The following is a 26322-nucleotide window of genomic DNA, read 5'->3' as shown; positions in this document are numbered from 1 at the left end:
AATTTTGCCATTTAAATGGTTAAATTATATGCTAGCTCTTTCCCAAGACTGGCCTGATCTTAAATCTCGTTAAGGTCTTTGGAAACTGCCTCAGGAAACTTTATCCCGCGGGATATAAAGTAAGTCTTGAAGGTATTCAGAGCCTCTATAGCTCAACCGGTAAAGAGGTTACGAGCTCAAAAGGTTACGACATTCGCCTCCTATTCGGGAGGTAGGGGGATCAATCCCGAGCACACAGCTCTAAGTTTTCACAGTTATCTGCGTTTTAAGAAATTAAATATAACTTACTTTAACGGCGAAGGAAAACATAGTGAAGAAACCTTCATGCCTGAGAGTTCTCCATAGTGTTCTCAAAGGTGTGTGAAGTCTGCCAATCCGCACTTGGCCAGCGTGGTGGACTATGGCCAAACGATTCTCGTACTGAGAGGTGACCCGTGATCTGTAGTGAGCCGGCGATGGGTTGATCATGATCGTAAAGTAGATATGCATCCCATGTCTTCAGCTTGATTCGGTTTTGAATCAACGTTTTACACCAAATACTAATATTTCAGGTTTGTAACTCATTTCGTCTACAGCTAGAGACCCGTGACATGCGGACAGACAGATAGCAGAGTGAGATTAATAGGGCTCCCTTGGATCGGAACTCTAATAAAGTTGAAAACTAAAACCGCACTACGAAACGCTGAAATATTATAGTAAAATTGGGTTTCTATCGCTTGGTATATTTTAATAGTAACTATATTTATATATATGTGCTAGTATTTTTTCCTCTTTCATTTGATATCCCACTTGATACAATAGCAAAAAAAATGTTTAAAGACCCCAAATTTTTTGGATGTAACATCCGCACATTGATTTTGTTCGTTTATATGTCACCAGGACTATAACAACGAATCAATTGACACCTTTCGATCAAAATCGGCTTAGTAGTTTAGCCGCTACAGTGGAACACACATAGATACAAACATACATACATAGACTGCCAAAATCATAGCCCTATACCTTTTGGCTTTGCCGTAGTCGGGTAAAAATGAAGTTGATTTATTATTTTGTGAAATTAAATCCACGCACACCACCACCTATGTGGCTTCAATAAATATTGAAATGGAGTTTAATTTGTTTACGAGCTTCGTGAAATCAAAGTTGCCCGTACACAAAATATGAATATTCATGGAGCTATTCGTTAAAATGCAGGCGATATTGAATATAAGGCGCTCCGCCCACGTCGGACAATCGGTGAGCGATTTTTGTCGGTAAACATGAAAAATACCTACAGTTTTCAATACGAATACGTTCTACACTTGTGGTTCGCCCCGAAATAAGAAATCGCGGTATCCCATAATTCCCATAAGACAGTTTTCAGAATAATGTTAACAGCGCCATCTATTAACGCTAAAGCTAAAGCTTTTTGCATTTTTTTATGCAATATTCGGCTAAAGGCCATCAGTTTGCAATGTTTACAAAGTAATTACGTTTAGTAATTCAGAAGTTCTCTGACAGACGGACGGACGGACAAGGCAATTTCACTCAAGTAGACTCAGATACCTCGCTCCAACAAAATCGGGATGCACCGATTTTGTTATTGACATTTGACCGAGGGTCAATAACAAAATCGGTGCATCCCGGCAGATCCGATTGTTGGTAGAAAATGGAACGTTCGAAAATTTATATTGTGCTATTAACCCATAAGTATGATGTAATATTTACTGACAGTCGGCCGCGTACACTATGAACACACCTACCTACAAAAAGTCTGTCGTGGGCGGAGCGCCTAAAACCAATATCCATTTTACGACACGGATACTATCGGTCGGCATACTGCAAACCACTTTACAACAAATCGCTTGTGCATTATCTCATCTTAATATATAAAAGGAAAAGGTGACTGACCGATTGACTGACTGACTGACTGATCTATCAACGCACAGCTCAAACTACTGGACGGATCGGGCTGAAACTAGGCATGCAGATAGCTATTATGACAGGCATCCGCTAAGAAAGGATTTTTGAAAGGGTTTGAAATTTGTGTAATCCACGCGGACGAAGTCGCGAGCATAAGCTAGTTTAATATAGGCAAAAGTTAGTTATGTGATTAAGGTGATCGCATATGAGGTGCAAGACCTGAAGAAATTGGTAAATAAATATCGGTGAAGAAAAATATCATAAGGCAACCTGCATGCCTGAGAGTTCTCCATAACGTTCTCAAAGGTGTGTGAAGTCTGCCAATCCGCACATGGCCAGCGTGGTAGACCAAAACCCTTCTCACTCTGAGAGGAGACTCGTGCTCTGTAGTCAGCCGGCGATGGGTTGATAATGATAATGATCAATAGGATTTAAAAGTACGGTGCTAAAGAATTCACTTTTATTTAAACGGAGCAATAGATTAGCGTGATTTTTGGATTTATTTTTAAAGACCTTGACAGTAAAGTAGGCTTCTTTTTATCCCGGAAAATCAAAGAGTTCCCATTGCATTTTAAATAACTAAACCCACACACACAATTAAATCGTGGGCATCAGCTAGTTTCAATCTTCTAAATATATAAAATTCAAAGTCCTGACTGACTGACTGACATAGATATCAACGCACAGCCTAAACCGCTGGTCCTTAAGACATGAAATTTGGAGGGTCTATTCTTTGTAAAGAGTAGGTATCCACTAAGAAAGGATTTTTCGAAATTCCACCCCTAAGTTGGTTAAATGGGGGATGGAAGTTTGTATGAAAGTCCGTCATTTGTCAAGTTATTTGCATGAAAATTGGTATTTGGGTTTTCGGTCACAAATGAAGAAATACGTGTTTCAGGATTTTTGGAAAATTTGCCCATAAGGGTGGTAAAATAGGGGATGAAAGTTTGTATGGGAAAGTTTTAATTATTGATATTATAATTGACTTGAAATTTGGAAAGTAGGTGTTTTCTTGAGGTTAGGTGTCAGCTTAGAAACGACGATGAGAAAATTGCCCCCCCCCCCCCCCCCCCCCCCCCCCCCCTAAAGGAGTGAAATGGGGGTTAGAAGGTTATATGTGTTATTCGGTGCTGTTCAGAGTGCGCGTCCTGATGTTATAATGTTAGTTTCTGAAAAAAAAAGCCATTTGTTTCCTTTAGGCCACGCGTTCGAAGCCGCGGGCAGAAGCTAGTCTATTACAATAAAGGTAGTGGTATTATGTCCATTATCATTCCTAGAATAAACCAATTAGCTCAAAGTGCGCGTCCTTTGTTTGACTACCGACATTCACTAAATATTGGTTTTATTAATTAGCTATATTCAGTACCGCCTCAATCGACCAGCTTTAATGGACTCCATTATAAATTCTTTGTGGCTGGCCTGAACGTGGCCCACAATATTCATTTGGTGACACGAAAAATAAAGTTCCTGCACCGTTAAATCGTGGGATATTTAATTATTTAAAACGCACATAACTCCGAAAAGTTAGAGGTGCCTGCCCGGGATCGAACCTCCGACCTCCGATTAGAAGGCGGACGTCCTAGGCTATCACAGCTATATTCGAATCCTATTCATCAATACTTATAATAAATAATAAATATAATTTTTTATCCAAAACGGCCTTTAATAAAATATTTTCACTCGAAAAGATCAAAGTATTACCTAGGTATATTAAAAACACCAGGTATGTAAGAAATTCCCTAATGAATGTATGGGATGTACAAGAATGCTCTTTAATTAATCCGGATATGGGATGACCGCACTTGGCTCAAAATTAAATTAATTAAAAAGGATACAGGGATCTTAAACACTCGGCATTAAACGTTTGATCCGTGAAATTAATGTAAAGTTTTTGCGTTCTTCCCAAACGTTGAAACGTTTTTATTTTCAACGTTTCTGATACGAACCGCTAAGGTGTGGAATGTAAATAAATAAATAAATACTCATTTATTTGGGACCATAGCGCACAGTTCACTGTCAAAACACAACAACAACAAAAAAACTTACAGAAAAAAACACAAAAAAAAACGTGAAGACAAAAAGATCACAAATAATAAGCCTAAACGTACGGAAATTCTTTCCGGTGTCCGTTTTTTCTGCCACGTCATCATCATCAACCTATCGCCGGCTCACTACACGGGTCTCCTCTCAGTATGAGAAGGGTTTGGCCATAGTCTAAATCACGCTAACAAAGTGCGGATTGGCAAAGTGTTGACTTCACAAATTTCAACCCCCTATTTTACCCTCTTAGGAGTTGCTAAGCTACGTAAGTTCCAAACTCGTCTGAGAAGAAGGCCACAACAAACTCAGCAATTTTTTTAAAGGTTAAAATAACGCAATTTGGTGCAGAATTAAAGTCATGATGGAACCGTTTACGTCATCATTAAAACTCCGGCCAGATACAAAATAAAACTGAATCTCGAGAGCAGTAACAGTTCAGTAATAGCCAGACCATAAATCTTGCCTCCCCCTAATATTTCAGGGAAGACTGCAAATTGAAACCGGCCCACTTTGCTGGAGTCGTGTACTTACTTCGTTTATGGAGAATGATAAATCTTTTATCTGCTCTAACCTCCATTATATTATTATTTTTATAAAGATGAGAACGTTTGGCAACCTACAAAATTTCATCGACTTCTGGAAATCCGCAGTAGGAAGGTACAGACTTCAAAATAGGTTTCCATCGTTTATAAACCGGTTCTTTTCGTATGGAGCCTGAACTATCTACGTGTCCGCCATTTTCTTTTTCAAAATAGCGGCCATGTATAAAACCTGCAGGAATAAATAGCTGGGATCAATAGTTTCAACCTTACAGACAGATGGACAGACGAAAAGACGGACCGGACGAATTTATAAGGGTTTCTTGTTTCACTATGAAATCCTAAATAGAACTCGAAGTAGATTTTTTTTTATTCAAATAAACTTTTACAAGTTAGTATCTTTGCATCGTCAAATGCATCTGCCACTGGTTCGGAATGATTTTTCTACCGAGAAACTCGGCTGTTATTTAAAACCGCCGAGTTTGATATTATACTGCGTATAAAAACTAAAAATCCTTGAAACAATTTACAAAATAAGTATTTATTTTGAAACAATTGGTAAACCTTTGTTAATCGCTTAGTGAGCTCCTAGATCAAACAAGAAAAAGCATTGTTCGCAAATCAGGTCCTATTTTCAAAGAGTTTACAAATGGGCTGTCAGTCAGACCCTAGAGTTTAAGAGCTAAGTAAATAATAGAAGTTCGCAATTTTAACGTGAATATAAGCGGTGTTTATAGTTGTAACGGGCATAATGAATGATGAGGCCGGCCATGTTTAAAAGGTGCCATATTGTTAGAAACTTATTAAAACTGAGATTACGTGACATAATTATAAAATAGTCGACCGTTAGGGATATGAATGATACTCAGAACTATTTATTTGGGTGTCCTTTAGATGATAGCTTTTCAAATGATTTTAGGCTTAGGTGTTTCGTGGTTTAGCGATATATTATAATGGTAATAGCGGGTGGGTACATTACGACGATTAGTATGATATCCATACTTAATATTATAAATGCGAAAGTGTGTCTGTCTGTCTGCTAGCTTTTCACGGCCCAACCGTTCAACCGATTTGGATGAAATTTGGTACAGAGTTAGCTTATATCCCGGGGAAGGACATAGGCTACTTTTTATCCCGGAAAATTGAAGAGTTTAAGATATTTTTTTTGTGTGATGTAACCACAAATTCACGGTTTTCAGATTTTTTCCCTCATGTCTGCTATAAGACCTACCTTCCTGCCTTTCATGATTCTAGGTCCCAGGAACGGGAACGAGAAGTAAGTACGTACCCTATAGGTTTCTTGACAGACCTTCTAGGATCACTTTGTTGTCTGTCTCACAACAAAGTGATCCTATAAGGGTTCCGTTTTTCCTTTTGAGGTACGCAACCCTAAAAATCGCTCCAGCTTTCGTTAAACAGACAGTTGTCCCGTGGTTGTCACTTATATTGTCTGGAAGTAAGTGTGTACTCGGCCTAAGTAAAATCGCTAGCAATCTCAGTCAAACACTTAGAATTATTACGTTCCTTTGTACGAGATAATGAAATTCAATCTCGAATTATCGCAGCGGATGGAATTGTTACAGTTTTTGTTCCTAATGAAAAAAACGCTTCAGATTCTCTACGGATTACTTATTATACCTACTGTTGGAGAACTTGAAAACCTTCGTGAAATTATTTTTCAGTTTTTGTTCTTAATGAAAAACACGCTTTAGATTCTCTACGGATTACTTATTATACCTGCTGTTGGAGAACTTGAAAACCTTCGTGAATTTTTTTTTCAGTTTTTGTTCCTAATGAAAAAAACGCTTCAGATTCTCTACGGATTACTTACTATACCTACTGTAGGAGAACTTGAAAACCTTCGTGAAATTATTTTTCAGTTTTTGTTCCTAATGAAAAAACGCTTCAGATTCTCTACGGATTACTTATTATACCTACTGTTGGAGAACTTGAAAACCTTCGTGAAATTATTTTTCAGTTTTTGTTCCTAATGAAAAAAAACGCTTCAGATTCTCTACGGATTACTTATCATACCTACTGTTGGAGAACTTGAAAACCTTCGTGAAATTATTTTTCATACTTACTGATTTTAATTTTTATAATAGTGTTTACCTACATCATCTTCACTATGATTAACACTATTGAGCACGGGTCTTCTCTCAGAATGAGAAGCATTTAGCCATAGTCTACCACGCTTGCCACGATGTGGGCGTACAAACCTGAATATATACGAGTGCCTGCTAACTATTTATGTGCTTTAGTTTTTTTATGAATAAATGTCCAGAAATATACTTACCTATCTATCCATACTAATATTATAAATGCGAAAGTGTGCCTGTCTGTCTGTCTGTCCGTCTGTCTGTCTGTCTGCTAGCCTATCACGGCCCATCCGTTTTTGACGAAATTCGGTACAGCAATAGCTTGCATCCCGCGGAAGAACATAGGCTACTTTTTATCTCGGAAAATCAAAGAGTTCCCACGGGTTTTTTAAGAACCTAAATCCACGCGGACGAATACTTCATATTTAATGGCGTTTTTTGCTGACCCTACCTATCTTCTAATGTTATAAGATTATGGGTCGTATCTTAACATCCTAATCTTTTCCAGTCCATTGCACTTCAGTAACTATCAGTTATGTGGTTAAGTAAGAGGTCGCTTACTTATACGTCTTATAAGTCTGTGTCTTCAGGGCAACGTTCGATAATTTTTTTATAGATGGCGCTGAATATTACCACCACTAAAGATGAAAAATAATACCTTTATCTATAATGACATAGATGAAGAGTAAGAGCTAGCGTGCACTGCAATTTTCCTTACGTTTCTTCCCCACAAAACCTGTGAACTATACCTAATAGAAGTAATTAATTAATTTTGCATCCGATTTAAATTTAAAGCATAATTCATATACATATATATGTATATATATATAGGTATTATTTTTCAGCTTTAGTAGTGGTAGTATTTAGCGCCATCTATGAAAATTTTATCGAACGTTGCCCTGAAACTTCCTCATTGTTTGTTTGTTGTAGTCAAGGGTTGTATCAGTACCCGTAGTATAAGATTTTACGTCTCACCAAACGTTGCTAGAATTCGAGAGTCGAAACACAATAACATCAAAGTAAAATGGACCTAAACAGCCTTGAATTGAAGTCAAATATTCAACGCCACTGATTTTAATTTCGCAATGTTTCCGATTGGAGCGTTGGCTGTAGAAGTGTAGACAAACTTGAGCTTTAAAACAAGGCAATTAAGATCCAGTTTACTGTAACGCGGAAGTATTTCGACTCTCGAATTTGGTTTGGTTTGGTGAGACGTAAAATCTTGTATTACGGGTACCTACTGAATAAAATAAAATAAAGATTCATGAAAATATTTTTGACTTATCTCATTAACCTATTACAAGTTTTATTATAAAGAAACAATTTAGCGAGATTGTGTTAGAAGCAGGTGTGAGAAAGCTGAAATTTGGGGTATTAAGTGATTTGCTTCACTCGGGTTCAAGTTACTTTATTGGCCCTCTGCACTCGGGGCCCTAATTTCATTGTTCATACCTTCATTATACGAAAAACTGCCTAATCATGCCTGAAAATGAAAATTCAATTTATGAAATTCATGCGATTACCAATTTGTAGAAATACGAATCAGACTAGAATTGATTCCCGCGACTTTGGAGCTTTTGGAAATCCCGTGGGAACTATTCGATTTTCCTAGGAAAATAGTTCCCTATATATAGCCTATGCTGTCTATCATTAAGGTGCAAGTTATCTCTCTAAAAAAGCTTATGTAAGTATCAAAAGCCGTGATAGCCTAGTTGATCTCCGTCTTTTTTTTTTGGGGAAATCAGGGGTTTGATCCCGGGAAATCCCTAACTTTTCGGAGCTATGTGCGAAGTCTGCCAAGACGAAACCCTTCTCATACTGAGAGGAGACCCGTGTCCTGTAGTGAGCCGGCTATGGGTTGATCATGATGATGATGATCAAATCTGTTTAACGGATAGATCATGAAAAAATAAAAGATAGACAAATATACGCGCTTTTTAGGGTTCCGTACCTCAAAATGAAAAACGGAACCCTTATAGGATCACTTTGTTGTCTGTCTGTCTGTCTGTCTGTCTGTCCGTCTGTATGTCAAGAAACCTACAGGTTACTTCCCATTGACCTTGAATCATGAAATTTGGTAGGTAGGTGGGTCATATAGCTGGTATTAGGGGAAAAATCTGAAAACCGTGAATTTGTGGTTGTATCACACAAAAAAAATTAAATTGTGGTCATGAACTAATAATTAGTATTTTCATATTTCGAAGTAAGATAACTATACCAAGTGGGGTATCATATGAAAGGGCTTTACTTGTAAATTCTAAAACAGATTTTTATTTATTTTTAGGCATAATAGTTTTTGATTTATCGTGCAAAATGTCGACAAAATACGATTGTACTACGGAACCCTCAGTGCGCGAGTCTGACTCGCACTTGGCCGGTTTTTGTAATAATAAGAGCGATTACGCACTTATCCAATCCGAATCCGTGAAAATACGGATATAAAAATATTTACGTCATAGGCAGGTACCTATCTCATAAGCAGAGACTTTATTTTAACAAGTCATAAGCAACCATGCAAATAGTTAAATATGACTACTTCGGAACGTATTTTTAACCGACTTCAAAAAAAGGAGGAAGTTCTCAATTTTTTTTTTTTTTTTTTTTTTTTTTTTATGTTCCCCGATTACTCCAAGACGCCTGGACTGATTTTGAAAATTCTTTTTTTGTTTGATAGGGTATACTTCAAAGTTGGTCCCATTTAAATTTGGTGAAGATCTGATGAACATCTTCGAAGATAGATACTGGAACTCCTCAACGGATAAGAGTAAATTGCTCGCGATCAGTGTAATAGCTTAGTAAACAGTAGATTTTTAACCAGTCATAGCATAATTCCATGGGCCCACTAAAAATTGTGAAATAAAAATTTTTTACAAAAAAAATAAAAACCGACTTCGATTCACAAACACTAAAAATTGAAAAATAATTTAATTTATTACCGAATATATTATGTATACAAGAGTTAATATAGTTCCATAATAATATTTTTTGGGGTCGCTGCCAATGAGGTGCCATTGTGGAGTCTCATAAAAATATGAAGTCTAGACGATTCGCGCAGCTAAAGCTAATTGGCACCGGCACCAAAAAGTATTATTATGCAACTATATTAACTCTTGTATACATAATATATTCGGTAATAAATTAAATTATTTTTCAATTTTTAGTGTTTGTGTATCGAAGTCGGTTTTTATTTTTTTTGTAAAAAATTTCACGGACTCGGATCGGATGAGTGCGCAACCTTCCTAATCTGGATTGCGTAATAAAATTGCCCGAACATTTCTCGAAGCGTAACGCCTCTGTGAGTGTATACAGGCAGCAGTCAACGGGTGATTGATGATGAGGTATTGACCTTCCGAAAGTTCCTCGACGCCCGAACAGATTTTACCTTTTAAATAATTTAATTGGTATATAGGCTACGCTCGGGGGCTGAAATGATTTCAACGTGTTAATTTTGTGAAATGTTTTGACGAAACTCTGTGAAATCTGTTTTTTTTTTTTTTTTTTTTAAGAATATTAGCCATGTTAAAATGTCAAGCTTGTGCTAGGAGTAGGTACGACAATAGTGCAACGGGCGGGGTTTGAACTATTGAGGCTTTAGTATAAGATTTTACGTCTCACCAAACGTTGCTAGAATTCGAGAGTCGAAACACAATACCGTCAAAGTAAAATGCACCTAAAGTACCTTGAATTAAAGTCAAAAATTCAATTCCACTGATTTTATTTTCGCTACTTTTCCGCTTGGAGCACTGGCTGTAGATGTGTAGACAAACTTGAGCTTTAAAACAAGTCAATTAAGATCTAGTGTACTAGGTATAATGCGGAAGGTTTTCGACACTCGAATACTATCAACGTTGGTGACACATAAAATCTCGTACTAAGCATTCTGAACTGTAAGCATCATCATCGTTATCATGATCAACCCATCGCCGGCTCACTACAGAGCACGGGTCTCCTCTCAGAGTGAGAAAGGTTTTGGCCATAGTCTACCACGCTGGCCATGTGCGGATTGGTAGACTTCACACACCTTTGAGAACATTATGGAGAACTTCTCATCATGCAGGTTCCCTCATGATGTTTTCCTTCACCGTTGAAGCAAGTGATATTTAATTACTTAAAACGCACATAACTCAGAAAAGTTAGAGGTGCGTGTCCGGGATCGAACCCCCGACCTCCAATTAGAAGGCGGACGTCCGAACTGTAAATTGTAGCAAAATTGCGTTAAAAAACTATACACCGCCCCGGCTAAAAACACCAGTTCGATTTCATTTCATTAGTAAAGTGGTCTAAGCCTTCATGCCTCTTGCCTGAGGCTTTGATTTCGCCTCCATCATCCCCAAAAAACAAAAAATATATAGGTATAACCCTGAGATACAAGTTTTGCAAACTTACTTCAGGGTCCCTGGCACAATTTTTAAAAAGACCTTTGTAGGAACAAATAAATCATTTCATTTCATATAAAATTTATTTTGTTCACACAGGTGTCCAATACATTCGCGACTGTCCAGCCGAGCCTCGAATACCAGTCTACATGGTGGTGGGTGGTGCAGCTGGTGGTATCGGCATCTGCTGGCTGCTGTGGGCACAGCTGGCGAGCAGGAGCTCCAACTCTTCCGCGAGCGTCCTTGAGCGGGCACTCGCTTACACGCTCACCTTATTCCTTATGGGCTGGTGAGTGATCTGTGGCTGTATAGTGGTGGGTGGTGCAGCTAGTGGTAGGCGATACAGCTGGTGGCGGGTGGGGAAATAATTTCGCGCTCGCTTCGCTCGCGTTTATAGATATACTAGACGATGTCCGCGACTTTGTCAGCTTGGATTTAGATTTTTTTAAATCCTGTGGAAAATCTTTGAATTTCCGGGATTTAAAGTAGATTATGTCCTTGTCCGTCTGTACATCAGTGGCCCTACCGCGGTTGTTTGACAGCTACAATGTCACGATCGCAATCATCTTTGATTGGTTAATGCTCGCTCACTATTGGCCACAATGCATTGTTGCAACAAGAATCGCACAAATTCAGCCAATCAGAACAATTGAGATTGTAATAATGATTGATGCAGGTTTTAGACAATCGCCCCGCTGTAGTACAGATGGACAGACAGACAGTCAGCCACACTTTCGAGTTTATAAAATTAGTATAGAGTATAGATTACGCGACAGGTTGAGATGGCAATCGGGGGTGTGCGGGGCGTCTCCCCGCCTCATACCCTGATTGTCATGTCGACCTGTCGTGTACTATAATGTGTGCTGGTGATTATATATATAAGTACTTTTAATGTTGGGCGGGGTGTAGACTAATTTTCGCACCCCAGCGCCGAATATGCTTCATCCGGAGCGGGCAGATAGGTAACTAATACGGAGGAAAAAAGAGATTCTATTTTATAACTTTGGAGTAGTAATAAATTCAAGCCTGGCTATGATTCCAACCTGTGAGTTTCACCTTCAACGATATTTTTTTACATAACGCGCAAAGTTAGTTGCAAACTTGTTTTGAATGTTGAATAAAGCTTAAAAAATAATTTATTAATAACAACTTTGCAACAAAGTTACCGCGTTGGGGTTACATTGAAGTGGCCGGTGTAATTGAATTTGTTATAAACTTTGAAGGTAAAAAATAACAAAAACCCGAGAAACCCCGAAAGCTCACTTTAAAACGATAACTTTATGAATTTAACTTTTTATTTCAAAAATTATGAACTAAATGAGGGGATCTTTCGTTTAACTTTTTTGATGGCAATTGAGGTTTAGCAAAAATTAAAATTGTAAGATTTTTAGGATACCTCAAAAGGAAAAGGGAACCCTTAAAGGATCACTTTGTTGTTCGTCTGTCAGTCCGTCCTCTATCCGTATGTCCATCTGTTAGTCTTTCCGTCTGTCTGTCTGTCGTGTCTGTCGAGAAAACCTATAGGTTACTTCCCGTTGAACTAGAATCATAGAATTTGGCAGGTAGGTAGGTATTATAGCACAAGCAAAGTAAAAAATCTGAAAACCGTGAATTTGTTGTTAAATCACAAAAAAATTACTAAATATTAACTTTTCGTTGGCACGACACATTTTTGACACTGTTTGTTAGGTTAGATTTTAAGGCATGATTTTTGTATTCAACAAATAAGTATATTTCTATTCTATAGATCACATAGGTATAGATGGTGCAGTCCGTCATTAACTTGCAGTGATCTACATAAAACCTTGTACGATGGTACGGAACCCTTCGTGTGCGAGTCCGACTCGCCCTTGACTGGTTTTTATTTATTTATTAAGTACCTACCAAAACGTTTTTCCAGCCTTATGGTTATTTATAAATACATTTTTATTTTAATATACACACAAATTAAAACGGTGGAAGTGCTTGTCAAAAATGTTCTGCTCTTGAAATAGTAATTAAAAATCAAGTGAGAAAATAAATATTATTTTACCTTTTTTCACAAAATAAAACGAACTGAAAGTTCAGGTTAACTACCTGTTACACCCTTCACGGCTTCATACGGGCTTTTAATATCTTAATACATCATCATCATGATCAACCCGTCACCGGCTTACTACTGAACTAGCTTATGCTCGCGAATTCGTCTGCGTGGACTACACAAATTTCAAACCCCTATTTCACCCCCTTAGAGGTCGAATTTTCAAAAATCCTTTCTTAGCGGATGCCTACGTCATAATAGCTATCTGCATGCCAAATTTCAGCCCGATTTGTCCAGTAGTTTGAGCTGTGCGTTGATAGATCTTTTCCTTTTACATATTTTTAGATATCGTAAAACTGTGATACGGGTCTTCTTTCAGAATAAGAAGGGTTTGAGATGGCAATCAGGGGATGAGGCGGGGGGCGCCCCGCACATCCGCACGTCACCCGCACCAGGTTAGCGCGGGGGCTGTGTGACGGTATGCGGGACGTTCCCTCACAAATAACACCTAAATTTTATCTACAAAAAGGTAAAATAGACATAAACAAAATTCAAGCTTTTCTAATTAACGGCATCACAAAACATCCGCAAAATGTTGTTATTATCCAACAAAATAATGACAAACGCGTCCCGATGAAAGCTCGAGGGAATTTCCTCAATTAGCGATACAGGCTCTAGGTATGCTTTCCCAAAATAAACTCCGATTTTAAGCTGAGCGAATGGCTGAGAGTGGATAGGCTACTATTTTTTTGAGGATTTTTTTTGATTCAATTAAACTTTACAGGTAGGTACTTTTGAATCGTCAAATGCGTCTATCACTGGTTCAGAATGCCTTTCATAGCAAGAAGAACCAGCAAGAAACTCGGCTGTTGCTCTTTTCAAAGATTTGATATAAATAAGTACAATATTATGCAGTGTATAAAAGAAATTGCAGTACCGCGTATAAATGGAGCGAATTGCAGGTCAAATCCACGCTCTTTTATCGTTTTTTTTTTTTTTTTAATCATAGATTGCTCTATTTATCTCTGACGTGGTTATCAGAGTTTTTGGTAATTATTTTTAGGTACATAATCTTCCGATTGTGTAAATAGGCATGCTGTTTCAGGAGCATAGTTTTAATAAATTTTTTAAACTTGTGTGAAGGCGAATCTTAAATTGATTGCGGCTTATAATATAAATAATAATAATAATAAAATCATTTATTTCCACCAAGTACAAAATCATATTTTTGTTAGTATTGACACATACCTACCTTAAAACTAATTATTATAAAATTCTTACCAAAACAATACTGTGCACCTGTTTTCCGAACTAGTAGAAACTGTGTCTCGGAAAACAGGGCCTCCAGCTCGGTGAATACAAAGCTAACTACATACTAACTTACTAACTAAACTAAAGAGCTAAAGAAAATATTAAGTGCGTGGAAGTCCATGTTATCTGTGTGTGTGTGTGTGTGTGTGTTTGTGTGTGCGTGAGTGCGTGTGTGTGGGGGTGTAAGTGAATGAGCACGTATAAGTGTGCATATGTGAGTGTCTTTGTATAATATGTTTGTGTACAATTGGGGTTACACTAGAATATCCAAAAGTCTTTCAGTATCCGAGTAAGTTTGTTTCAGAAGCCATTCCTTAAGAAAATATAGAATAATAAAAGAATGTAAAAAAATTGGGAACACATCAGTAGGATAAATGCGAAAGTGTGTATGTTTGTTGGTTTATTTTGTTGGTTTGTCCTTCAAATCACGTCACAACGGGGTAACTGATTGACGTGATTTTTTGCATGGATTTAGTCAAAGACCTGGAGAGTGGCATATGCTCCTTTTTATCCCGGAAAACCAAAGAGCTCCCACGGGATTGTTAAAAACCTAAAACCACGCGGACGAAGTCGCAGGCGTCAGCTATTAGGTAATATTATCTTTGAAAGAAGAGGGAAGAAATTCTGTCTATACCTACCTATGCGAGGTATTTAGATATCTGCTCTGTATCTAATTGGCATTTCAGACAAATTAATAGATATTAAGTTCGCCTGACGCTCTGATTGCTAAAGGTAATGAGTGTAACAACAATATTATTGGATTAGCTCCTAGATTAATTAATATTAGGCCCAACATAATAACAGTACGCAGCCAAAAATGATGAACATCGATCTTTAGAAGGAGATAGCAGATTTGTAGAGCACTGTCTCGGTCGTTGAGACCGACAAAACGTCATATGGGTATGAGTGACAGAGACAACGCTCTACAAACCTGAAATGTCATTCTAAAGGCCGATGTTCATCACTTTCGGCCTCGTACTGTACATCTACCTAATGTGGTTAAATAGAGAATAAAATTACCTACTTATAGACATAAATTTATAGACAACTTTTGATAGACTAGATTTTGGTCAACTTACCCCTAACCGTTTTCAAAGCTTGCAAAGCAAAATCAAAAAAGCTTGGATTTGACTCGCTCCAGCAATGCACGGGGCTGCAATGGCTTGTATAGTATGGTATAATAACATTGTAAATTGAAAAATTAAAAACAGCAACCGCCGCGTTTCTTGCTGATTCTTCTCGGTAAGAACGTCATTCCGAACCAGTGGTAATTTAAAACTACCTGACGATTCATAAGGACTTGTAAAAAGTTTACTTGAATAAAACATATTCTATTCTATTCAAAAATTCCACTCAAGTGAAGCCGGGGCGGATCAACTAGTTTTTTAAATAAAAAGAGCAATCGCCAAGTTTCTTTCTCGTGTTTCCCTGTAGAAAGGGCATTCAGAACAAATAGTAACTTCACTCGGCCGGCAATTCGAAAGCACTTTGTAAAAGTTTGTTTTAAAAAAAACCTATTTCTATTTCCCGCTAGCACTTAAATTCAGGTTCAATTTTAGTTTGGGATACTCAATAATAATCGTAAGATAACTATACCAAGTGGGGTATCATATGAAAGATCTTCACCTGTTCATTCTAAAACAGATTTTATTTATTTTTATGCATCATAGTTTTTGAATTATCGTGCAAAATATCGAAAAAATACGACTGTAGTACGGAATCCTCGTTGCGCGAGCCTGACTCGAAGTTGGTCGGTTTTTTAAAGTTAGACAACTTATATTCTTTACTTGTGTTATGGTGAACGAACGAATGAATGAATGAATGAACGAATATTTACTTACCAGAATTATTACATTTTGACTTAAAGGGAGGAGGAGAGTTTGGAATAAAGGATAAATAAAAAATTTAGCAATTTTTCCACACAGGTTCGCCTGCGGCAACTATTGGACTTTGGAAATCATGTGGCCAGACTATGCGCCAACACTGTTCGAGCCCAACCAGTGGTGCCACAAGACACTGTATGTGTTCGCACTGACACAGCTCGGTGTGGTGTGGGGTGTTGTGACACTTGTACTGCTTTTACTATTGGCCCTTGTCATTTGTCAAGTAAGTCCATACTATTATGATAATTTTCGTGCCATTTTTCCTTCTGAATATTCGGTACGATGCGGCTATTATTGGATATTTGAGCCAAGTCATTGGTCATCGTCATTGGAGCAATATTTCAGTTGTACGGTAGACCTATTATAACACATAGTAGGTATATTTATGCATAAGCATCTCTTGCTCTTTTAAGTTTAGAAGTACCAAATTACTGTACATTTTAGAATCACTGAAATTTTTTATTATCTACACGTAATGACAGATTTTTTTTTTATAAACCAACCTTTTCCAGATTTGGTTTCAATTTTCTTTGTATATGTTTTTTAGAAACAGGAAACATACAATCAAAAAGTAAAAGATGAACTAAGACAAATTGTTGTTCGTTCAGGTATTCGGCTGTGGATGGCTGGGTCCGCCGAGATACAAGTAGCAACGGCGCAGTGTCGTGCTCGAGCTGTGGCACCGCAACATCAACAACACCATGGACGTCGCTGGCGCCCTCCTGCCGTTCACCCAAGTAGTACGCCCCGAGCTCACCATCCATGTCCAAGAAGTTCTTACCCAAGCGGACAGAGACGCTACCGATACCAAACTAAAGATCCCAGAAATAAACGAGCCCGACAAAAGTGACGATGAAGTGAAAACACCCAAAAGTGAATACGAAGTGAACCCCAAAAGTGAATACAAAGTGAAACCCAAAAGTGAATATGAAGTGAAACCCAAAAATGAATATGAAGTGAAACCCAAACCCAGAAGTTCCAAACGTGAAGTGAAACGGCAAAGTGATTATGTGAGTGGTAACCATGGTAATGGGAGAAATGGTAACGCGGCCTGATGGTTGTTGGTCGTGCTGCCCCCGCACGGCAAAAAGCACGTACACTTTGAAGCAGCAGACCAAGTTTATTATTTCTGACGTGACTTTCAGTGTTGAGTGTAACTTGAGTGTTTGATGCTTAACTGTCAGTGCTTTTTGAGGCGTGCTCAATGTTTATATTATAATCTTCGTTTGAAGGCGTTTTGTATAGCTGATAGATGACGTTGCGAGATCGATACGACGAAGTAAAATGAGATAAAAGAACCAAATTTTTAAAGAATTTCTATTGATATTCTTGTAGTTTTTCAGTAGATCATGCTTTTCGAACTGGTGGTAGGATAGGTGGTGGTAGCTAGGCCTACGTGAAATCAATGTTTGAATTTGAATTATAAATATCCTGAACTTGAATAAACTGCATATAGTCGCTTTTCTAACACCACGTTAGTCATTTTTTCGCTGACATAAATCGAGAGACACGTCTTCGTTTCGCCAGTCAGAAACAAAAACTTCCAACAGAAACTGTAAAAGAATTAAAAGTAACAGCACGATATCTCTTCAACTGCCCAGACTTGTAAACAGCAAGTTATTAACTCTCCTGCTAATTTTGACTTCATCGTCATCACCAACCAAAAGACGTCCACTGCTGGACATAGGTCTCCTGTAAGGACTTCCACACGCTACAGTCTTGCGTCGCCTGAATCCAGCTGCTCCCTGCGACTCGTCTGATGTCATCTGTCCACCTAGTGTAGGGTCTTCCAGCGCTGCGTCTTCCGGTGCGACGTCACCATTCCAGCACCTGAGACCCGAACGTCTTTTTACGAACTACGTGCCCTGCCCATTGCCACTTCAGCTTCGCAACCCGTTGAGCTATGTCGGTTACTCTAGTTCTCCTACGGATCTCCTCATTTCTGATTTGATCACATAGAGAAACTCCAAGCATAGCTCTCTCCATCGCCCGCTGAGTGACTCTGAGCTTTCTTATGACGCCCATAGTTAGCGACCATGTCTCGGATCCATATTATGTCATCACTGGCAACACGCACTGTTCGAAGACTTTGGTCTTCAAGCACTGATGAGTTTTGGACAAGAAGACATCTCGAAGCATCCTGAACGCTGCCCAACCGAGTCGGATTCGGCGGCTGACCTCTTTTTCAATATAATTTTGACTTACGTGGTGTTAAACAAAGGCGAGGCGATACACGAGTAAACTGTTTTTAAAGTAAATCGATGTCGTATCGTGCATAAAAACGTCTTAATATATGATTATACCTAGCAAAATTTAATGCGATTTGTAGTCTTGTATTTGTGATAATTTTAGCAAAAAAATCCTATCGAACTGTATTGATGTCATTTAAGTATTATTTGCTGTCGATATAATATTTTAGGCATATAAATACAACGAATATTTATTAGAATTTCATAGTATTTATGTAAATAATATACCTACTCGTAAATGTATTCGGCCAATCATACATATTTAAAATCATTTTAAGTTGTAAACATATCGAAATATGTAACTAATATAAATTAATTGTATTACTTAGAAAATAAAAATATTTGTATAAAATTGGTGTGCACAAAAATATTTCGATATTTAAAAACAAAATATTTACGAAAAAATATAAATGTTTCGTCTAAAAAATTGTGTTATAGTGATTTTGGGTTTGAGTCTTGAGATTTTTAAAATTTGTGCGAACGGGTAGATTTTACGTATTAATAATTGTTTATGCGAATATTTTTTAAATATAAAATAATTTATCTCAAGGCAAAATCTTCAAAGTCACAGTAACTGCGTGGAACAGGCTTTAATAGGAATTGTGGAATAATTCAATATTTTTATAGAAAAAAACATACTTGATAGACATAATACTTTAGTATTCTTAGTAACCTCTACAAAATACTTAACCAATCGTTTTCTCTCTTAACCATATTATAGTATCTAAATTTTAAATCTATAAAATATAAAGATTTCACTCTGAATCTTTTTCTCTATTCACAATGAATATTAAACAAAAATTGACCTCTATAAAGTGACATACGTCCGTCCATCTCATTCTTCTTATTATACTGATGACCCGACATTGTTATCCTAAAGACCTTTACAATTTTCTTCGTAAAAAAATAAAATAATATATTGACATTAATATTTGGTCACATCCCGGGTCAGTTTTGGCCATTTAGTTTTGGCACCCTTTAGATCTGACATTTCCAAAAGCGCGAGCGAAGCAAGTGCAAATTTTTTACAATGTACCCGATGTAGACGATTTTGAATTTATATCGAAGATTTTTGAGTCTATTTCGGCGCCTAAAATCACATCTAGGTAAATAGATAAAACGAGCACGAAGTATAGTATTTGTGCAGTAGATAAAAAAAAATAGTGACATAACTAAAACGAGAAAAAACTTACAATTTATGATTGAAAAAGTACGAGCGAAGCGTGCACCAAATTTTCATAGTATTATCCAGGGACGCAAGTTTTCAGTGCGCTTCGGTGGGGGGCGAAAAATGACATTCCGGAAGCAGGATAAGACCCAATTTCACCAAGCATATAATCACCGTTTAGTTAAACATTTGTAATACTATCTCTTTTTGGCAAATGACATACGCGAAATGTCAAAAAGGAGAGATACAAAGAATGTTAACTAAACTATGATTAATTTGCTAAGTACAATTAGGAGTAAGTATGTCATTGGATTTATTCGTTCTTTATAGTATTTTCAAGATTATTGCTAAAATAATTGCCATTGTATTTAACATTGATTTTAGTTCACTTACAGCCGTACTCAGAGTCGCTAATCGTTACTTAAGATTGACTTAAAACGAGACAGATTTATGTGAGAGATATAGCTCTGTCTCGTTTTAACTAAACTTAAGTAACGATTAAGCGACTCTGAGTACGGCTGTTAATATAAGAAACGAAACGAGTTCATGAAGTTACGAAATTTAGGATCGTTCCTATAATAGACCAATTTATCAAAGCTTTTTATAACTTTGTATTTGTGACATATTCTCTACTCTTTTACAAAACGCGTACCAAAAATAAGTCAGGAAGATTATGGTTTTTAGGTGATTGACTGAAGCACTCAGAGTCGCTTAATCGTTACCTAAGTTTAGTTAAAACGAGACACAGCTATATCTCTCACATAAATCTGTCTCGTTTTATCTCGTGTAGATAATATAGGTCTTCAATTTCGTTGATGATATGCCTAAGAAAGACATTGTATCTATCTAGATGGGTTTTGTTCCATCCTTTGGTTACCTACCTAGAATCTAGATAGGTAACCAAAGGATGGAACAAAACCCATTATTGGCACAGATCAGAAAATACCACAGACCTATGCTAATACATTGGATTTGCTATTAACCTGATTTAGGAGAAACTTGGTTATCGCCATTTTGGCGCTGATAGCAGCAGTGAGCGTCTCGTGAGCGAACTCGGAACTAAATTGGAGACTTGTTCTCAGTAGTATGCCAACGGGGATGAAATGTTATTAGTCTAGTGGCATTATATACAATTACTTATATAAGTATTATAATTTTTGTGCATGCCTATTTGTGCGAGAAATCCATCTTTTATATAATTAAGTAGCAAAGTAAGTCAATTGGGCATATCATCAAGGAATTTGTCAAGCATACTAACCTAATAGCAATGCATTAGAATTGAATAAAATATTATTAACGTATATAATACGTATTTAATAATATCAAGTATATTGTACTATACTAGGTATTGTAGTTGATAGTTGATGTAATTAAGTATAATTATCAAATACATAATATATCTGGATTAACATTGGTAACAAGAAATTAATCATTCAAAAAAACTCATATCGTAGAATAATAAATTACTTAGTTCAAAATTTGTTTAATTATTTGGTGTTCTTTTAACCTCAATTTTCAACAAATATATAGTCACGAAAGATTTTACAATAAGAGAATAAAACAATCCATTTTATCCGAGACGTTTATCTACCCGAGCCGAAGCCGAGAGCAGATAAATTAAGTCGAGGATAAAATGGGTTTTAAGACCGAATTATATACTCATTTCGATTGCAAGGAAATGAAACAATAATTTATTATGATAAGTAACTAGGTATAATTCTACTTATTTTGTTAAAATTTATATTGAAATTCGAGCAATTTTCTCATCATAAGTGCATTTATTATGGAAAATGTTACTGGCACTACAGAAATTAAATATTTACAATTTTTTTGTGTCATCCATGTGTCGATAGATTCTTGTTTACCGTAGTTCACCTTAAACAATTTATTTTTGTTTATTTGAAAGTAATCAACAGCGTAACTACATAGTTATTATTATTTAAATCTAAATTTAGTTTTAACAGAAGGCAATTTATACATTTTTATGCACAAGACCATAAAAAGCAATTGAAATTCCGCAATCCCAGGCAATTCAGTCAATTATGACGTCGCGACCACATGAGGCAATTTACTGAAATACCTAACAATACCTGAAAATTTCAGCAATGTTATGCGAAATAATTGCTCCACTTTTTTTTTATTCATTACAGTCAAACGCTTGACTACAATCACACCTCATGGAAAGTGATGATGTGGTCTAAGATGGGACGTGTTTACCTAGAAGATGCCCATTCACTCTTGTTTTAAAGATACCCGGATTGTAATTGGTAGGAATTACTGATCCGATACCGATCGATCCATACAAGTTGTCGAGCAACAATTTCTTTAAAAAAATTGCCCATGTAAGCGCACCATAAGTTTTGTTTAGAGGTATTCAGTCGTTTTTGCTGTTTGCATCAGTAACAGTAAATTAAGCAACTTTGTCTACATTATGGGCTCGTTATGGGGTCGGTTCGTTTATGGGATATTACTTTGACGATACGGCGCCGATTCTGTTGTCTTTCTCTAAACTAAATTCAGAGTGTCTGCATCTTTTTCTTTTTAATATTGCTAAAACATGAATTTTACATTTAAAGACTCTAAATTTTAGTGCACGCTACAAGTTTAAACAATAGGCTCGCAACTGGCAGCTAAAGTAATCGAGGTTTGACAGCTCTAAATTAAATTTAAAACTGTCCAACTGTGTCTGTCCTTTTTATATTACATTAGTAAGAAGAGGATGCAATTTAGTTTTGCTCAGAAACTTTTTAAATTAAGTCCATGAACCAGTCTCTTTTTAAATAATGGTTTTGTGTTTATCTAGTCTAGTAATATATGTGTAAATTGATAAATCTACTTATTATTTAACACTTGCACCTAGTGGTCATCATTGTTCAAAATTATGTTAAGTTTAACCACGTTTAACTATACCTACCTATCGAAAAACCAGTGTTGGCACGTCCACACACCGTCAAAGTGTTACGTATTGGACGCAGTAATCACAGTTTCAACATGAATTTAATTTTGTTTTCTGAAGCGGCCCTCATTGACAGAAATTGTTTTGACTAATAAACTTTAGTTTATTATAACGTAAATTTTAATAAGTGTATACCCAGCCTAACTTGCAGCTAATAACAAAGGAACAGAAAGTGGTTTGAACAGCATTTGCTAAAGTTGCTATAACTTGAAGAAAGCTCACCCCTCTAACTTAGATCTACCTTTTTTCATTGAATTTAAAAGAACACCAACCTGAATTTTTTAACTTGTGTACAAAAAACTGATACTGGATTTGGGAACATAGAGGAAAAATACTGTGTAGGCACTTAGGTAGTATTTTTATAAATGAATATTCAGATGTACATAGTAGATACCTACCTAATTATTGCAGAATTTATTAATATTCATAATACAAAAATAGAAATAAGTATAAATAATATAAAACTATATGGAAAGCTTTGGAAAATAATTCAATTCAATTCTTAGACCAGTCACCAGACTTCCGGTGCGCCAGAACCCAGAACTGTTATTCTATCGCTACTCTTGCACCTGCACTGTTGTTTAGGGTACTTACATCAAAAGGAAAAACGGAACTCTTATAGGATCACTTCGTTGTCTGTCTGTCTGTCTGTCAAGATACCTAGAGGGTAGGTACTTCCTAACCCGGTGTGGGCAAGCGCGGGTAACATGCGGGCGTGTAGGGCGTCGTCCCCCCGCCTCATACCCCGATTGCCATCTCGACCTGTCGCGGAATATAGGTGCTTAGTCCAAGCATTGACGAATAAAAGTCAATGCGAATAACGTAATATTACGAAAATCAATGTTTCCACTTTAAAACTCCTTCCAACACTAATAAAATTGTCCTCATTTCCTGAAACAACAATTTCACGTTTACATTTTTATACCAACTGAATTTCGCAAGTCTCATAACTTTTAACATTTCGCCAGTTTATGGCTTTTGTAGCGTCAGTAGGTACCTACCCAAATGTCACATGGAATTATGATAGTTATAGGTAGCCCCAAGCCGACGACCCCCATAAACTTGAAATAGGCCATGGCTAGTAAAGCTAGGTTAAGCGTACCATAATTTTAATGTACCTACTACTAATAATATTCGGAAAGCTTCGAGATGTCTTCTTGTCCAAAATACCTCAATGCTTGAAGACCAAAGTATTCGAACAGTGCGTGTTGCCAGTGATGACATATGGATCCGAGACATGGTCGCTGACTATGGGCCTCATAAGAAAGCTCAGTCACTCAGCGGGCGATGGAGAGAGCTATGCTTGGAGTTTCTCTACGTGATTGATCAGAAATTAGGAGACCAAAGTAACCGACATAGCGCTACGGATTGCAAAGTTGGAGTGGCAATAGGAATGGGAAGTAGGAATAGGAATGGGAAGTGGTAATAGGAATGGGAAGCGGGAATGGGAAAGGGGAAAGGAATGGGAAATTTACCACTGGTTCGGAATGCCGTACAGAGATAGATAGCTTGCATCCCAAAGACGGATACAGGCTACTTTTTATCCCGAAACATCAAGAAGTTCTCACGGGATTACAAAAAATCTAAATTCACGCAGAAGAGTCGCAAACATTCAAAATTTTCTTATAGTCCGTACAAAATGACTTTTCACGCGACATTTTATCTCTATGTGTCATGCCAAAAATACGGTTCACCTTTAAAATCTACATTCTACATATTATATAAAAGGTGACTGACTGACTGAATGACTGAGTGCCTGATCTATCAACGCACAGCTCAAACTACTAGACGGATCGAGCTGAAATTTGTCATGCAGATAGCTATTATGACCTAGGCATCCGCTAAGAAAGGATTTTTGAAAATTCAGCCCCTAAGGGCGGTTTCAGACTAGCGTATTATACGCGCGTATAAGCTCGTTTTTGGAAGCGCATGTAGGCGCGTATAGGCGCGCCTTTTGGCACACGCTCAACTCGTTAGAGCGTTGACGCGCTTCTAAGCTCGTATAAGCGCGAGGCGCGAGAGACCACCACCCACCGGGCCACCGGTTCGAGCGAACACGCCGAAATATGCCCGTATACGCGCGTCCGGTTTTTTGAAGCGCGTATGTAGCGCGCGTGTAAGCGCGTGTGCTGAAACAACCGTATACGCGCAAAAAATACGCTAGTCTGAAACCGCCCTAAGGGGGTGAAATAGAGGTTTGAAAGTGTAGTCCACGCGGACGAAGTCGCGAGCATAAGCTAATAATTACTAAAATCGACTTACTACTTTTGACATAACAATTGTCACATAAAGTTAAAATGGCGCGTGAGAAGTCATTTCGTACTCATAATACAAGACAATTCATAATTATGACGTTATAAAAAGAGAAATAGTATAATTTGACTTAGAGGTTAATAAAAAGTGACTTCATTGATTTCGTAGTAGGTATGCCCAGCCTAGCTATTAAAGTTCAAGGGAACGGAAGACGGAAGTAAATTACTATCTTTATGATTATAGCTATATCGTGGAACGGCGTAACTTTGATAGAGAGGTTTACTATCATAACTTGAAGTGTGGACTTGTTGTTTGGAACCCTAATAATACAAAACTAGGTAGGTATACAGGGTGTAACCAGAACGCTAACAAAATTTTAGCGTTACTGGGGCCGATTCTCTTGTACACAATCTCTAAACTAAACTAAATTAACAGGTCTAAATCTAATGCTATCCTTTTCCGCAAGCAACATTATGAAAGGGATAGCAATAGATTTAGGCGTGCCATTTTAGTTTAGTTTAGAGATTGTGTACAATGGAATTAGCCACACTGTGGCTGATTCCATTGTACACAATCTCTAAACTAAACTAAAATGGCACGCCTAAATCTATTGCTATCCCTTTCATAATGTTGCTTGCGGAAAAGGATAGCATTAGATTTAGACCTGTTAATTTAGTTTAGTTTAGAGATTGTGTACTAGAGAATCGGCCCCATTGTTATACTACCTAAGTACAATCCAATACCAATAACCATTTGCCTCGTTTTGTACTTTTAGTGATTGAAAATTTTTAAACCAGCAATGTATAGCGTGCAAAACTCGGGTCAACGCATCGCCTACGACGCGTCATTGACTCCGAGTGACCTACTTTCCCAGCATTCGTTGATCTCTAGCGTCAGTCAGATGTTTTATCTATGTATATAAAATTCAAAGTCCTGACTGACTGACTGACTGACATATATATCAACGCACAGCCTAAACCGCTGGTCCTAGAGACATGAAATTTGGAGGGTCTATTCTTTGTAAAGAGTAGGTATCCACTAAGAAAGGATTTTTCGAAATTCCACCCCTAAGTGGGTTAAATGGGGGATGGAAGTTTGTATGAAAGTCCGTCATTTTTAAAGTATTATAGGATTTGTATTATAGGATATTATTATAGGATTTTTTATACATTTTTTTCGCGTTTTTTTATGGTATCATATCAGTAATCACTAAACAGTAATCACCAGTACTATCACCTATCTTCGTTTTTGCCAGCGTTCTGATAAAACCCTGTATTATGGTATCAAGCCGTGATAGCTTTGTATTCGGGGAGTCTGGGGTTCTATCCCGGGCACACACCTGTACTTTAGCTTTTCGGAGTTAATGCATTCTAAGCAATTTAAATATCACTTGCTTTAACGGTGAAGAAAAGCATCGTGAGGTAACCTGTATGCTTGAGAGTTCCCCATAATGTTTTCAAATGTGTGTAAAGTCTGCTAATCTACACTTGGTCAGCGTGGTGGACCACCGCCAAACCCTTCTCATT

At 37.3% G+C, this 26322-nt stretch overlaps 2 protein-coding genes across 4 annotated transcripts in view; both read left to right on the top strand.

The window, feature by feature from the left end:
* Positions 1-16962, top strand: part of LOC117986345 (serine/arginine repetitive matrix protein 2-like) — an 89130-nt gene extending 72168 nt beyond the window's left edge. For both annotated transcript variants that reach the window (XM_034973178.2, XM_069501753.1), the window contains exons 6-8: positions 11056-11245; positions 16213-16393; positions 16779-16962. In XM_034973178.2, coding sequence (XP_034829069.1) covers positions 11056-11245; positions 16213-16393; positions 16779-16820 — 413 coding nt within the window. In that variant the 3' untranslated portion in view covers positions 16821-16962. The remainder of the gene's footprint in view (positions 1-11055; positions 11246-16212; positions 16394-16778) is intronic.
* LOC117986712 (pre-mRNA-splicing factor CWC22 homolog) overlaps positions 1-25335 on the top strand; it is a 229959-nt gene extending 204624 nt beyond the window's left edge. For both annotated transcript variants that reach the window (XM_069501780.1, XM_069501779.1), the window contains exon 5: positions 24479-25335. The gene's annotated coding sequence lies outside the window, so the exon portion shown is untranslated. The remainder of the gene's footprint in view (positions 1-24478) is intronic.
* The last annotated feature ends 987 nt before the right edge of the window (positions 25336-26322 follow it).

Source organism: Maniola hyperantus, chromosome 11 (assembly GCF_902806685.2).
Source record: "Maniola hyperantus chromosome 11, iAphHyp1.2, whole genome shotgun sequence".
Taxonomy (NCBI): domain Eukaryota; kingdom Metazoa; phylum Arthropoda; class Insecta; order Lepidoptera; family Nymphalidae; genus Maniola; species Maniola hyperantus.
The sequence above is the reverse complement of the archived record's forward strand: the minus strand, read 5'-3'. Positions and strand labels throughout refer to the sequence as shown.